Below are 16,234 nucleotides of genomic sequence, written 5' to 3'. Positions count from 1 at the left end.
TATTCCTTAAGGCCCCTTGCCCATCTAGCCCATCCCCCCTCCCACAACCCTCTGTTCTCTATATTTAAAAGTCTGTTCTATTTTGTTCCCCTCCCTGTTTTTGTATTATTTTTGCTTCCCTTTCCTTAGGTTCATCTGTTTAGGATCTTAAATTCCTTTTATGAATGAAGTCATGTGATATTTGTCTTTCTCTAATTTTGCTTAGCATAATACTCTCTAGTTCCATTCATGTAGTTGCAAATGGCAAGATTTCATTCTTTTTGATTGCCGAGTAATACTCCATTGTATGTATGTGTGTGTGTGTGTGTGTGTGTGTGTATACCACATTTTCTTTATACATTTAGCTGTCAATGGGCATTTGGGCTCTTTCCATACATTGGCTATTGTCGATAGCACTGCTGTAAACATTGGGGTGCATGTTCCCCTTCGAAACAGCACCCTTGTATCCCTTGAGTAAATACCTAGTAGTGCAGTTGCTGGGTTGCAGAGTAGTTCTATTTTCAATTTTTTGAGGAACCTCTATACTGTTTTCCGGAGTGGTTGCACCAGTTTGCGTTCCCACCAACAATGCAAAAGAGATCCTCTTTCTCCTCACCTTCGCCAACATCTGTTGTTGCCTGAGTTATTAATGTTTTTAGGCATTCTGACAGGTGCGAGGTGGTATCGGTATCTCGTGGTTTTGATTTGTATTTCCCTGATGATGAGTGATGTTGAGTGGTTTTTCATGTTTCTGTTAGCCATCTGGATGTCTTCTTTGGAGAAGTGTCTATTCATGTCTTTTGCCCATTTCTTCACTGGATTATTTGTCTTTTGGGTGTTGAGTTTGATAAGTTCTTTATAGGTTTTGGATACTAACCCTTTATCTGATACGTCGTTTGCAAGTATCTTCTCCCATTCCATCAGTTGCCTTTTAGTTTTGCTGATTGTTTCCTTCGCTGTGCAGAAGGTTTTTATTTTGATGAGGTCCCAGTAGTTCATTTTTGCTTTTGTTTCCCTTGCCTCTGGAGACGTGTTGAGTAAGAAGTTGCTGCGGTTGAGGTCAGAGAGGTTTTTGCCTGCTTTCTCCTCTAGGATTTTGTTGACTTCCTGTCTTACATTTAGGTCTTTCATTCATTTTGAGTTTATTTTTGTGTATGGTATAAGAAAGTGGTCCAGGTTCATTTTTCTGCATGTCACTGTCCAGTTTTCCCAGCACCATTTGTTGAAGAGACTGTCTTTATTCCATTGGATATTCTTTTCTGCTTTGTCAAAGATTAGTTGGCCATACGTTTGTGGGTCCATTATGGGTTCTCTATTCTGTTCCATTGACCTGGGTGTCTGTTTTTGTGCCAGTACCATACTGTCTTGATGATAACACCTTTGTCGTAAATCTTGAAGTCTGGGATTGTGATGCCTCCAGCTTTGGTTTTCTTTTTTAAGATTGTTTTGGCTATTGGGGTGCCTGGGTGGCGCAGTCGGTTAAGCGTCCGACTTCAGCCAGGTCATGATCTCGTGGTCCGGGAGTTCGAGCCCCGCGTCAGGCTCTGGGCTGATGGCTCAGAGCCTGGAGCCTGTTTCCGATTCTGTGTCTCCCTCTCTCTCTGCCCCTCCCCCGTTCATGCTCTGTCTCTCTGTCCCAAAAATAAATAAACGTTGAAAAAAATTAAAAAAAAAAAAACATTGTTTTGGCTATTCGGGGTCTTTTCTGGTTCCATACAAATTTTAGGATTGTTTGTTCTAGCTCTGTGAAGAATGCTGGTGTTATTTTGATAGGGATTGCTGCAGAGGATTTTTTTTAAGTTTATTTATTTTGAGAGTGGATGTGGGGGAGGCGCAGAGATCAAGGGAGAGAGAGAAAATCCCAAGCTAACAAGCACAGAGCCTGATGCGGGGCTCGATTCTGTGAACTGTGGGATCATGATCTGCGCCAAAATCAAGAGTGTCAACTGACTTGACAGTTGCCCCACAGAGGATAATTTTGAATAGTAAATGAGATAATATGGGAAATGCTTAGAACACTTAGTAGTTATCCAGTAAATATTGTTAGTACTACTGGATTTTAATTTTATTTTTCATTTGTAGTTTGTAAATAAAAGTATAGGTTAGGACTGTTCTGAGGATTTAATGCTTTAATCCACTTCAAAGGGCTAAACACATTATAAATTTTCAAGGTGTTTACTAAGCTATTACTATTACATGGAAGGATCTTTTAAAAAAAAATTAATGTTTAGAGAGAGAGTGCATGCATGGGGGGAGAGGCAGAGAGAGAGGGAGACACAGAATCTGAAGCAGGTTCCAGGCTCTGAACTGTCAGCACAGAGCCCTACATGGGACTCGAATCCACAAACCACGAGATCATGTCGTGAGCTGAAGTTGGATGCTCAACTGACTGAGCCACCCAGGCGCCCCAATAAGAAGAGCTTTAGAGGAAATTTCTGCATTCTGCATTTTCACATCTGCATCCAGATAAGCTAATGGCTGTATTGGGAAGTGGTCTTTTCAAAACTTGTGCTATAATGGTAGAGCTAGAGCTAGGACTAAGAATCATGTTTCTTAAATCATGTTAAAGAATTATGTTTCTTAAATTCCAGAAAAAGCTATATTCAAAGGATTGTAGGTAATAGGATTCTTATTTCCTTTCCTGATGTGGTGAAAATACTTTATTTTCATTTGTTAAAAACCACAGATATTGATCGTTTACCTATGAGCTGTTAAACTTTAGTTGTCTGGAGTTTATTATATTTCTTCCTACATTAAATACTATGTATTGGTGTGTCATCAGAAGCTAAGCTTTGGAAAACTGATACTTACAGTGGCTAGAAGTTGCAGTTAACTTTTCTTGCCACTGGATGGTGCTTCTGCAACATCATTAAGGCAAATATTTTGGCTGATACGTGTTTCTCACTTTCTGAGCAGCTGAAAATTGATAAAAGTTAGAGTGCAGTAAATTGAAATACTCGTTTGAGCTGGGTCCCAGGAATCTGTAAAAATGAGAGATTTCCTTTAGTGTGTTTTCATATAAATACAACCTAAAAGAGAAACACTGGTTGGATTAAATCCTATGTTTGCTCTAGTCTGTGAAAATTTAGGAAATGATAGTGTTGCAGGAGAATCTGATTATTTCTCTTGGCAGAATCTTAAATTTTGTTTACTGTTTATTTATTTTTGAGAAAAGGAGAGAGAGCACGAGCAAGGAAGGGGCAGAGAGAAGGAGGGAGACATAGAGTCTGAAGCAGGATCCAGGCTCTGAGCTGTCAGCACAGTGAAGTTGGATGCTTAACTAGACTGAGCCACCAGGTGCTCCTCCTCCTGGCAGAATCTTAAAGGGTGATATAGGTTTTCCTACCTTCTCTTGGCAGTTGAGTTACTTATTTTGCTCTAATTCCTAAATGTTATCAAAAGCTTTTCTACTCTATCTTAAGTTTTTCCACACTTAGGTGTGTATGTTTTGGGGAATGTAGAAACTACTTGATGGAGTGACAAAGGTATTTACTTGGAAAAAGTACACAGCTTCTTCAAAAAGTTGTGTTTGAAGGTGACTACCGGAGGCCAACTGGAAGGAAATGAGACTGCAGGGGTGGCTGAGGGCCATGGGAGGAATACAATGATCAAATTGAAGTGGTTAAGTAGTGGAGAGAACTTATTTGTAAGCGTCCGTCTGTTAACACAGTTTTTATTTCTATTAAAGTTAATAGAGCAGAATTTTAGAAGTCACAGTATTTCAAGGTCTGTGAGGACAGTAGCAACAATAGAGTTTTGCCCTGTGCCTACCTGTGTATTTCCTTTTCCAAGCATTTTATGACCTTTTTATCTGTTATTCAACACCATATTCCTTAGTCTTGGCTTTTAACTTAAAAAAAAAAACACCACGCAAAAAGAAAAAACTAACATTAGAAATTCTCTCTTGGGGCGCCTGGGTGGCGCAGTCGGTTAAGCGTCCGACTTCAGCCAGGTCACGATCTCGCGGTCCGTGAGTTCGAGCCCCGCGTCGGGCTCTGGGCTGATGGCTCAGAGCCTGGAGCCTGTTTCCGATTCTGTGTCTCCCTCTCTCTCTGCCCCTCCCCCGTTCATGCTCTGTCTCTCTCTGTCTCAAAAATAAATAAAACGTTAAAAAAAAAAATTAAAAAAAAAAAAAAGAAATTCTCTCTTGTTACGGGAAATGAGAATCAATTATTCCAGACATTCCTGGTGCCTCTCTCTTCATCTTCTCAAATAGTTATAACACATGTTTTTTATTAACTGTTAAACCAAGTAGTGTACTATAATCACATTTCCTTTCTTGGATGATTTTTCTGTTTTTACTGTAATTTACAGTTCCTTTATTATTACATTTGCTTAAATTTCAAGACACTGTACATACTTTATCCAAAATCGGCAACAGAATTGCCAAGCTCTCTGAATTTCTGCTTTTCATACAAATTCCATTAGTACCATTTATTCCCTTCCCTCTCTTAGTAGATATATTTCTTGGAATTTTCTTCTCATTTTATTCTGTCCTTTTATGTCCTCATTCGCTTCTGAACTGGTTGCTCTGTAGGCCAGTTTGAGCTCCCATTTACCTCACTCTTTGCTGGATTTCTTCCTGGTTTTGGCAAAGCAACCTCTCCTAGTAGTTGTCTTAGAAGAGATGCATGGGAGCTAACTCTTGAGATCTTTCATGCCTGGAAATGCATTATTTTACTCTCACTTGACTTTTGACTGGAAAAAGGTTGAAAACAATTTTTCTTTTCTTAAGTGGGGCTTAAACTTAGGTCCCTGAGGTCAAGAGTCACATGCTGTACCTACTGGGTCAGTTAGGTGCCCAGGTTGAAATATTTTTTAAAGACATTATCTTTCTGTATTCTAGTGTTGCTGTTGGCTGTTGAGAAGTAGAAGTTCAGAGTTGTCACTTCTGATTATTTAATATGGCTTAGTTTATGTGTGTGCAAGCTTTTATAATATCTTTATTCCTGGTGTCTTGAAATTTCATGGTTATATTACTTGGTATAGATCCAATTTTTTTCATTATGCAAGCATTTGGTGAGTCAGTCTAGAATAGATTCTTTTGCTTCTGTTAAGTTTTCATGCACCATTTTAAAAAAGTTTTTACTTAAATTCCAGTTAAAATACAGTGTAGTTTTAGTACAATATAGTGATTCAGCATTTCTGTATATCACCTGGTATTCATCACAAGTGCATGCCGTAATTCTCATCACACATTTAACACATATCCCCCCCCCCCCCCCCCCCCGAACCATCAGTTCTCTATAGTTAAGAGTCTTCCTTGGTTTGCCGCCCCCCCACCTTTGCTCATTTGTTTCGTGTCTTAAATTCCACATATGAATGAAATCACATGGTATTCACTTAGCATAATTAATACTCTCTAGCTCCATCCATGTGGTTGCAAATGGCAAGATTTCATTCATTCGTATGGCTCAGCAATATTCCGTTACACACACACACACACCACATTCCTTATACATCCATCATTCAGTGGACATTTGGGGTTTTTACATAATTTGGCTATTGTAGATAGTGCCACTATAAACATTGGGGTGCATATATCCCTTCAAACTAGTAGTGCAGTTGCTGGATTGTAGGGTAGTTGTATTTTAACTTTCTGAGGAACCTCCATACTGTTTTCCAGAATGACCACACCGATTTGCATTTCCACCAGCAGTGCAAGAGAATTCCCCTTTCTCCACACCCTAGCCAACACCTGTTGTTTCTTGTGTTGTTGATTTTAGCCACTCTGACAGGTATAAGGTGATATCTCATTGTAGTTTGATATGCATTTCCCTCATGATAAGTGATGTTGAGCATTTTTTCATGTGTTTGTTGGCTATCTCTATGTCTTTGGAAAAATGTGTGTTCACGTCTTATTTTTTAATTGGATTGTTTTTTGGGTGTTGAATTTTATAAGTTCTTTATATATTTTGGATACTAACCCTTTATCGGATATGTCATATGCAGATATCTTCTCCCATTCAATAGATTACCTTTTAGTTTTGTTGATCGTTTCCTTTGCTGTGCAGATTTCTTGCACAGTTTTTATTTTTTATTTTTAGAAATTTTTTAAATGTTTTCATTTTTGAGAGAGACAGAGACAGAGTGTGAGCAGGGGAGGGGCAGAGAGAGAGAGGGAGACACAGAATCTGAAGCAGAGGCTGGGGTCCAAATGTCAGCACAGAGCCCAATGTGGGGCTTGAATTCATGAACCGCGAGATTATGACCTGAGCTGAAGTTGGACGCTTAACCGATTGAGCCACCCAAGCGCCCTTTTGCACAGTTTTTAAATTATTATATTCTATGTGTCATTTTCTTTGTTCTTTCTTGAACTTCTGTTAGTTCAATATCAGACCTCCTGGTTTGATCTTCTAACTTGTCATATATCACATAAATTCCATTCTTGGTCATTTTGTTAATATTTTCTAGATCTCAGTTTTCTCTTGGTCTTTCTGTTGAATATATTATTTCTTCCACTTCCTTTTTTTTCCCCCCTTAATTTTCAAGAGTTTTTCTGGTTCAAGTTCGTTTTCCTGCCCCCGCCCCCGCCACTCTTGTTCCGAGAAGATAAAAGGAACTATCTTTTCTCTTTCTCTGCATTGTCCCTGTTTCCTTCAGGTTCCCTATTTTGGTTTGCTTAGTTTTTAGTATTTCATTGAAACTTTCATCCTTTGTGTTTTGGCCTGAGGCTCAAAAAATCTGGATGCTAAGTGGACAGGTGTGGAGCTTGTCAAGTGGTAAGTTTCACCCTAATGCTGAAATAAAATAAATAAATATGTATATATATGTATATGTGTGTATGTATATATATATATTTTTTTTAATTTTTATTTTTATTTATTTTTTTCTTTGGTGCTCTAGTAGGAAAGAAGGGTAGAGGAGGAGAGAGAGAGAATCAGAGAATCTTAAGCAGGTTCCATGCTCAGCATAGAGCCCACCACGGGGCTTCATCCCAGAATCCTGGGATCACGACCTGAGCCAAAATCAAGAGTTGGACTCTCAATCAACTGAGCCACTGAAGCACCCATCTATATGTATCTTTTCTCGGGTATCATTTCACTTTCTCTAGAAAACATCATTTATCTCCTCATTCAAATACTTTTTGAATGCCTGCTTTTATGTCAGGCTCTAGGTGCTGGGAATTTAACTGAATTAAATAGATAAAAATTCCTACCCTTGTGGATTTTATAGTTTTGCATAGGGAGACAGAAAATAAATAACAGGAATAAGTAAATATAGCATATTTAAGGGATGTTAAAAAAAGTAAGGAAGAAGCGTAGGGATTATTAATAGACAATGGACATGGGGTGGGGGACTTGGGAAAATGTTGCCACTTAGGAAAGGACAAGGGGAAGGAGCCATAATGGAGAAGAGTGGTCTAAGTTGGAAGAACAGTTATATGCAAAGTTCTTGAGGTGGGAATCTTTCTGACTTGTGTGTGGAACAATAAGGAAGCTGATCTAGTTAGCTAGATCAAAGAAAGATACAGAAAATTATGAGGACAGCATGGAATATGAGGGGGTAGGCAGAATGTGTAGGGCCTTATGAAACATTTTAAGGACTTTTGCTTGAGTCTTAGTGAAAGATGGGATTTGCAGATAGGCAGTAAACGGTTATCTCAAGTTTGGAATTCAGGAGAGAGGTCTGGGCTATGATATAAATTTGAGAGTTACCAGTGCGTATTTAGAATTTAAAGCCATGAAATTAGGGAAAATCACCATGGGAATGAGTAAAGATAGAAAAATTCACTTCGGTTTTTAGAAGAGTTCAGAGAGGCAAGGAGAAACTAGTAATGAAGATTGAAGAATGAATGGCCCAGAGGTAGGCGAGGAGAGTTTTTGTGCAGAAAAGAATGAAGAACTGCTTTAACCACTGCTAATTAGTTTGAGGATAGACAACATTGAGAGAGAGAGAAAAGAGAAACTCAAGGAGTCTAGGATGAGGTAGGTGACTTAAAACAGCCTAAAAATCTTAATTTTCCAATTGTACCTGGTTTCTGTCTCTCAAAAGATTTGGAGCTTTCAGACTGTGTCGTAATTTCACTTGTCTTTGGAGAAGTTTTCTGAAATAGTATTGGTTGTTAGGTTTGTTATATAGGTTAATTAGCAAATTGCATGCCTAATTGGAATTGTTAGTCTTGTTCAGAGTCTCAGTAATTCCTAGAGAAACAAAAACATGGGCTGTAGACAAAGTCTGAGGTTTATAAATGCCAGGCACATCACCCTTTTTTTTCTTTTGATTTGATTGTGGGAAACTCAACCCAAGCTGAAGATTTTGGTTGATTAAGGAATAGACAGATCTGGGAGATTTGTATTACTTTTGCCTCATGTATTTTGAAGCTCTGTGTTATAAGATGCATAACCATTTAGTATTTTTGCCTTCTTAATGAATTAACCCTTTTATCATTATGAAATGACCCTCTTTATCCCTGGTAGTAGGTTTTTGCTTTGCAAGCTAGTTAAGGCTATTTTTTTTCCCTAGTGGGAAACTTTTTTTTTTTTATTTTTTTTTGCATTAAAAGGGGCACCTGACTGGCTAAGTTGGTAGAGCATGCAACTCTTGATCTCAAGGTTGTGAGTTCAGGCCCCACTTGGGTGTGGAGCTTAGTTTAAAAAAATTAGATATTTTATTTTTTTTTAAATTTTTTTTTCAACGTTTATTTATTTTTTGGGGGGACAGAGAGAGACAAAGCATGAACAGGGGAGGGGCAGAGAGAGAGGGAGACACAGAATCGGAAACAGGCTCCAGGCTTTGAGCCATCAGCCCAGAGCCTGATGCGGGGCTCGAACTCACGGACCGCGAGATCGTGACCTGGCTGAAGTCGGACGCTTAACCGACTGCGCCACCCCGGCGCCCCAAAAAAATTAGATATTTTAAAATCTACCTTTTCATTTCTTTATTGTAAAAACTCTTTTTATATAGCTGTTTCTTCTGCCATGTTGGATCTTGTATTACTCAAGTTTAAAATTGAATAATTTGTTCAGAATATGCATACTTAGAGGCTATCAAGAGCCAAACAGACACAAATTTTAAAAGTATATTTGTATTTTTTACTCCCAGTTAATTTTGGGAGAGCCAAGTTCAGAGCCATAGATATAATTTACCTTTTTTTCTTCTGTGTTGTAGGAATAGACTTTAAGATCAAAACAGTTGAATTACAAGGAAAGAAGATCAAGCTACAGATATGGTAAGTGATGCTAATTTACCTACTTTATAAATAGAATACCAAGTTCCTGAAGGATTGGCAGTGAAATCCTTCCTTGTCACCTGTTTAGTTTCTGTGAGACTTTCCTTTGTTAAGCCAGCAATCAGGACACCTTCTTTCAGTAAAGTAAAAAAAAAAATTATTGACATGGGGCACCTGATGGCTCAGTCAGGAGAGCATGTGACTCTTGGTCTCAAAGTCATGAGTACAAGCCCCATGTTGGGTGTAGAGATTACTTTAAAAATAAATGGGTGCCTGGGTGGCTCAATCGGTTCAGTGTCTGACTTTTGATTTTGGCTCAGGTCATGATCTCTCACGGTCACAAACTTGAGCCCCATGTCCTCTGGCTCTGTGCTGGGTGTGGAGCCGCTTAAGAGTCTCTCTTTCTCCCTCTTCTTCTGTCCCTCCTCTACTTGTGCTCTCTTTCAGAAAAATAAAAGAAAAAAAAATATATTGACATGGACTTTGGAGTCCATGAGATCTGGCTGGATGTTTTACCTTTTCCACTTGCTCTTTGAACCTTGAGCAAGTTACATAACACTGTGAGGCTGTTATGTCTTCATACATAAAATAGAAATAATACCACTTATCTCAAAACATTGTTCTAAGGATTATATGAAATAATCTGTGTAGAGCCTTTATTTAGCACCATACTTTGCTCACACTCAATAACGAAAAGTTAATATCCTTTCATTGCTTTGAGACTCTTAAGCTAGAAGATTTTCTTTAATGTGTTTATCACTTTTTTTTTTTAAAGATTATTTCTTTATTGTTGAGAGAGAGAGAGCACAAGCAGGGGAGGGGCAGAGATGGAGAGAGAGAATCCCAAGCAGGCTCTGCACTATCTGCACAGAGCCCAATGACGGGCTCTATCCCACGAACTGGGAGATCATGACCTGAGCCAAAACGAACAGTCTGATGCTTAACTGATTGCACAACCCAGGCGCCCCTATAACTTTTTAATTAGTTTATGTAGGGTTTGCCCCATAGAAATAAAATGAAATTCTTTAAATTTGTATTCAAGTCTGAATCGTAGACTTTACAATTAGAATAGCAGTATTGTGTGGTGAATATTAAGTGTTTTACATGTATGTATTAACCTATTAAATACTCGAAATGACCTTGCAAGATGTGTTATTCCATTTTTTAAACAGCCTTGTTGAGGTATAACAGTTTATATAACAATAAACTGCACATATTTAAAGTATACAGTTTGGTTAGTTTTGACATATATATATATATAAATCTGTGAAACCATCACCACAGTCAAGGTAATGAACAAATCCATCACCTTAAGCCTCTTTGTAATCTCTTCTTCCTCCCAGTTCCTGGTCCCCAAGTAACCATTCTTTTGGTTTCTGTCACTGTAGACCAGTTTCCATTTTCTAGTAGCGTATATAAATACAATCATATAATGTCTTTTTTTTTTCTCATCTTTTTTGGGAGGGAGGTCTGGCTTCTTTTACTCAGTATAATTAATTATTTTGAGAATTGTGAATGATTTTATGTGTTATCAATAAGTTCATTACTTTTTATTGCTGAGTATTATTCCATTGTTACATCGTAAGTGGGTTATTCACCACAAAGCTGCTACAAATCTTTGTGCAGGTAAATATTTTCTTTTCTCTTGGGTTATCCCTGTTTTACAGATAATGAAATGGACAAATTTTGAAATAACTTAGCCAAGATCTTTAGCATGTAAATGGTAGAGCAGGGATGCATTACATGCTCAGAATGTAAGGTCGAGAGTAACACTCTTTAATTTTTTTTAATGTTTATTTTTGAGAGAGAGGGAGAGAGTGCGAGCGGGGTAGGGACAGAAAGAGAAGGAGACACACAATCCGAAGCAGGCTCCAGGCTCTGAACTGTCAGCACAGAGCCCAACGCGAGGCGAGGCTCAAACTCACAAACCATGAGATCATGACCTGAGCCAAAGTCAGATGCTTAACCAACTGAGCCACCCAGGTGCCCCTAAAATGTAGGCATTTTATTAAAGATTTTCTTTGACGCACGGTCCACCTGATGATCACTGATTTTTTTCTTTACTTTGGGAAATAACTCAGGAAAGGAACTGTGCCTCATACTCTGTTTCCTTATAACTAAAGCTGATCTCAAGGGAAAGGTTGTCAGTTATTCTCAATTTCAACCAACTCCCCCCCCTCCAGCCCCCTTTTTTATCACCAGTGCCTTATCCCTGCAGCATTGACCCTACAGGGTAATCTAATGTGTGTTCCAAGCTCCTCTTAGGCTCTGCCACACTGGTTGGCTTTCCTCTCAACTGCATCTCCTCTGTATACACCTTAAACTCATACTGTTCAAACTTTTTGGCGGTAACAGATATATTTTACATTGTGACTCTGTGACTCAATATGTATGTACATGTGTGTGTGAGTGTATGTACAATGGACACAAAAGTGCACACACCACTTTTTTAGGATACAGTTTTCTCTATATAATACAGAAAACCTTTGCCCTACTAAATTTGCCCTGTTCCTCCTATACTGTCTGTCTTCCACAGACTTTCCCTTCTGTTTCTTGTCCTGTGACTTTAAAATATTTTTTCTCCCTGTCATTTTAGTTTTTGTAGCATCTAGAAGTAAACAGTAACAACTAACACTTGCTTTTTTAAAAAGAGAGCCTTCCCAGAACACTTTGTTTTGCAACAGTAATTAATCTAGAAAAGATTTCTACTGTACCTATAAATCTCAAGTATGGCACAGAAATGGTAACATTTCTAATTTAGAATTGTTTGATTTTAGGCATTATTAATATAACCGTTTTTGGGTAAAAGCACCTTAAAAGGAAAATTGCATTTAGTCTAGGTTTTCATATATAAAACTGACCGCTTTTAATTTGAAATATCCATTTTCCAATAAAGATTAGGAATGAGTGGTTAAAATTTGAGGTTGATGGTTTTTAAGAGGTTAGCATTATACTGGCTGATTCTGTTTCTTTGGTTTTGAAAGTTTGCATGCTGACAATCCAAGGAGAAGGCTCCAAGTTAAGAGATCTGGGATATGCCACAATAATTCAAGAAGGCTTTTAGCATGAAAAACCCGTTGTTCATAATTCAAAATGCTATCTTCAACGTTAAATGCTTTGCTTCCAGTTCCTAAAAAAAGCACAGTGATCTTTATCTGTCTCTAGTTTGAATGAATATTTTCAGATTCTTGTTTCAGCATGAAAAATTTCTGTGCTTTGATTGAATATTGATTTGGGAAACTTTTTTTTTTTTTTTAATTTTTTTTTTTTTTCCAACGTTTATTTATTTTTGGGACAGAGAGAGACAGAGCATGAACGGGGGAGGGGCAGAGAGAGAGGGAGACACAGAATGGGAAACAGGCTCCAGGCTCTGAGCCATCAGCCCAGAGCCCGACGCGGGGCTCGAACTCACGGACCGCGAGATCGTGACCTGGCTGAAGTCGGACGCTTAACCGACTGCGCCACCCAGGCGCCCCGATTTGGGAAACTTTTCTTCAGTCTGCGCTAAAGATTTTTTTTCTTTACTTGAATGATCTTCACTTCTCGTCTTATTTCTAGGGGTCTTTTAGTGTATCTGTTGCCTAAGGGTGGAGATGTGTGTCACCCTGGCCACGGCATATATGAGTAGGCCTGAAATTTGTTTGGCTGATAGAGAAGCAGCTGTGGCTATTTATTTATTTAATAAGATTTTTTAATGTTTATTTTTGAGAGAGAGAGAGACAGAGCATGCATGGGGGAGGGGCAGAGAGAGAGAGAGAGAGAGAGAGAGAGGGAGACAAAGTATCCAAAGCAGGCTCCAGGCTCTGGGCTGTAAGCACAGAACCTGATGCGGGGCTTGAACCCACAAACCATGAGATCATGACTTGAGCTGAAGTTGGCAGCTGTGGCTTTTTAAATCCCAGATCTCTAGAAATTCCACCACAGTATCTATCTACATTTTCCATAGAGTTGTAGGTCTTGCCAGGAAAATGGCCATAGTGAAGTATTTCAAATTTGCCTTTCCTTGTTTTGTTTCATTTTGTTCTGTTTTGAAGGGAGGGTGGTCAGAAATGTTTGTTACTATTGGCATCTGTATCTTGTACTTTCAATTTAACATCAGCATAGTAACCAGAAATCAATAGTGTCACTTTGTAGAATTAACCATTTATCTATGTAAGGGAGTCATCTTTGATTCTTCTCATTCCCTTAATCCCAGCATCCTTTTTGGTAAACCCTATGATTCAATCTTATAATGTCTAGAATCCAAATACAATTTGCCATCTCCATTGTTAACCCCCCACCCTCACCCCTGGTCCAAGCCACCATTACTACTTCTTTGAGCCACTGCAATAAGTAGGCTCTTAATATCCTAACCGGTTCTTATTTCCCCCTTTTGCCGCCTTCTCTTTTGCCTTTTCCCACATAACAACCAGAGTAATCTTTTTTCCAAATACAATCAAATCTAGATCATGGTTTTTATTCCTTCCCCATTTATAACCATTTTGAGTTTCATTGCATTGCATTTCAGGTTTTTTTTTTTTAATGTTTATTTCTTTTTGAGACAGAGAGACAGAGTGAGCTAGGAAGGGGCAGAGGGAGAGGGAGACACAGAATCTGAAGCAGGCTCCAGGCTCTCAGCTGTGAGCACAGAGCCCGACGCGGGGCTCGAACTCAACTAACTGAGAGATTGTGACCTGAGCCAAAGTCGGACGCTTAACGGACTGAGCCACCCAGGCCCCGTTTCATTGCATTTCAAATGAAAGTCTAAATTCCAAATCCAAATTCTTTACCACAGTTAACAAAGTGGGCCTGTTTATCAGTTTGTGTTCTCTTTTGTAAATATAGTCTCTACCCCCTTCTGATCTCCTTTCAATTGCATGGACATGGCAAGTTCTTTTTCAATTTGGGACCTTGGTGCATGCCTTGTAGATCTCCCTTAAACAACCCCACCTTCACACCCCCACCTGTGGCTAGACTGAACATTCTGAAGTACCACGTTATTCCAGAAGCTTCCCATGTCATCAGAAATAAAAACTGAAAATGTCAGATTGTTAGTACTGGTTCTGACCTCATCATGTCTCACCAGCTTTACTCCAACAGTGTGGCCATTTTCTCTCCCTTGAGCATGCCAAGCGTGTTTCCTGTCTTAGGGCCTTTGTATACTGCTTTAACTGTTCTTCAGCTTGGAATGCTTTTTGTCAGATCTTTGTCCTGCTGCCTTCTCTTACTCAGATCTCAGCTCCACGTTCTCTGAGGTAGGCCTTGCATGATGCTGAGCTAAAGTAGCCCAGTCCTTCAGGCAGTGTCACATGTATCTTAATTTATTTTTATCATAGTATGTTTTTAGTATCTAAAGTTACCATATTTTTTTTTAATTTTTTTAAACATTTTTTAATTTTATTTTTGAGACAGAGACAGAGCATGAACGGGGGAGGGGCAGAGAGAGAGGGAGACACAGAATCAGAAGCAGGCTCCAGGCTCTGGGCCATCAGCCCAGAGCCTGATGCGGGGCTCGAACTCACGGACCGCAAGATCATGACCTGAGCCGAAGTCGGACACTCAACCGACTGAGCCACCCAGGCGCCCCTAAAGTTACCATATTTTTAAAAAGTGTCCATTATTTCCCCCCCTTTGAGGGTGGGGATTCTTTCTGTCTGATTTGTGGTTATTGTGATGACCATCTAGAACAGAGCCTGGCAAATACTGATGCTCAGTAAATATTTGGTGACTAAATGACTTTGTTTGGTTGACCTCTGTTCATACTTCCCACTCCCCTTAAGCATCAGGGACCTCCCTGATCATTCTATCTAGGTTACTTCTTCCTTCCCCCATACCTCATTCTTCATCTCTCCACCCTATTTACCTTGTTAGCATCTATCATAATATGGGAGTATATATTTATTTGTTTCTTTCCCCATTGGAATGTAAGCTCTGCAAGGCCAGGTTTCAGACTTTTTTCTTAAATGAAGATAAATATTAAAACTCATATTTTTGAGTAGAGAAATTGCATATCTATGAGGAAATCCAGGTCTTGCTAAAATAAAACTTAGTGTGAGACGCCTGGCTGGCTCCGTTGGTGGAGACTCCTGATCTTGGGGTTGTAAGTTTAAGCCCTGTGTTGGGTGTAGAGATTACTTAAAAATAAAATCTTTAAAAAAAATAAAAAATGAAATAAATAAAATCTTTAAAAACAAAAAACACTTCAGTGAGAAATTTGACATCTAATTTACAGAGCAAGAAATAACCTCATTATGTTACCAAAAACACAAAGTTATGAAATTTGGGGTCTCTTCTTTGCAGAGCAGATTGATGTTGTCTCTGACCTGTTCCAGTGCTGTCAGTGCCCAAACTAAAAATAACTGTCAGAATAGCAGCCAGGGTACACAACTTCCTTGACCCTGCATGTGGGACTAACAAGGAAATAAACTATTTTAGTTCCTAGGAACATATATCACTCCTTTTATAATATGTCAGTGGAGGGGGGAAATAGGATTGTCTTAGCTGTGTGTCTATTATTTTCTGTAAGGGAAGTTCTGTTGCCACTGGGTTGTAATTTTAGAAACCTTAAATGTAGGCTGAGAAGAAAAACAATTATTTTTTAATTTTTTTTAATTTTATTTTTTATTTTTTAAAATTCACATCCAAATTAGTTAGCATATAGTGCAACACTGATTTCAGGAGTAGATTCCTTAGTGCCTCTTGCCCATTTAGCCCATCCCCCCTCCCACAACCCCTCCAGTAACCCTCAGTTTGTTGTCCATGTTTATGAGTCTCTTCTGTTTTGTCCCCCTCCCTGTTTTTATATTATTTTTGTTTCCCTTCCCTTATGTTCATCTGTTTTGTCTCTTAAAGTCCTCATGAGTCAAGTCATATGATTTTTGTCTTTCTGTGACTGACTAATTTCACTTAGCATAATACCCTCCAGTTCATTCCACGTAGTTGCAAATGGCAAGATTTCATTCTTTTTGATTGCCGAGTAATACTCCATTGTATTACACCATACCGCATCTTCTTTATCCATTCATCTGTCGATGGACATTTGGGCTCTTTCCATACTTTGGCTATTGTTGACAGTGCTGCCATAAACATGGGGGTGCATGTGTC

At 38.8% G+C, this 16,234-nt stretch overlaps 1 protein-coding gene across 1 annotated transcript in view; it reads left to right on the top strand.

The window, feature by feature from the left end:
• RAB10 (RAB10, member RAS oncogene family) overlaps window positions 1-16,234 on the top strand; it is a 77,324-nt gene that overhangs the window by 42,096 nt on the left and 18,994 nt on the right. The window contains exon 2 of the mRNA XM_047067590.1: window positions 9,091-9,151. Within this exon, the coding sequence (XP_046923546.1) occupies window positions 9,091-9,151 (61 nt within the window). The remainder of the gene's footprint in view (window positions 1-9,090; window positions 9,152-16,234) is intronic.

This window comes from Lynx rufus, unplaced genomic scaffold (assembly GCF_022079265.1).
Source record: "Lynx rufus isolate CCGP_SWC_20201006 ecotype Redwood Valley unplaced genomic scaffold, mLynRuf1.p SCAF_8, whole genome shotgun sequence".
NCBI lineage: Eukaryota > Metazoa > Chordata > Mammalia > Carnivora > Felidae > Lynx > Lynx rufus.
The sequence above is the reverse complement of the archived record's forward strand: the minus strand, read 5'-3'. Positions and strand labels throughout refer to the sequence as shown.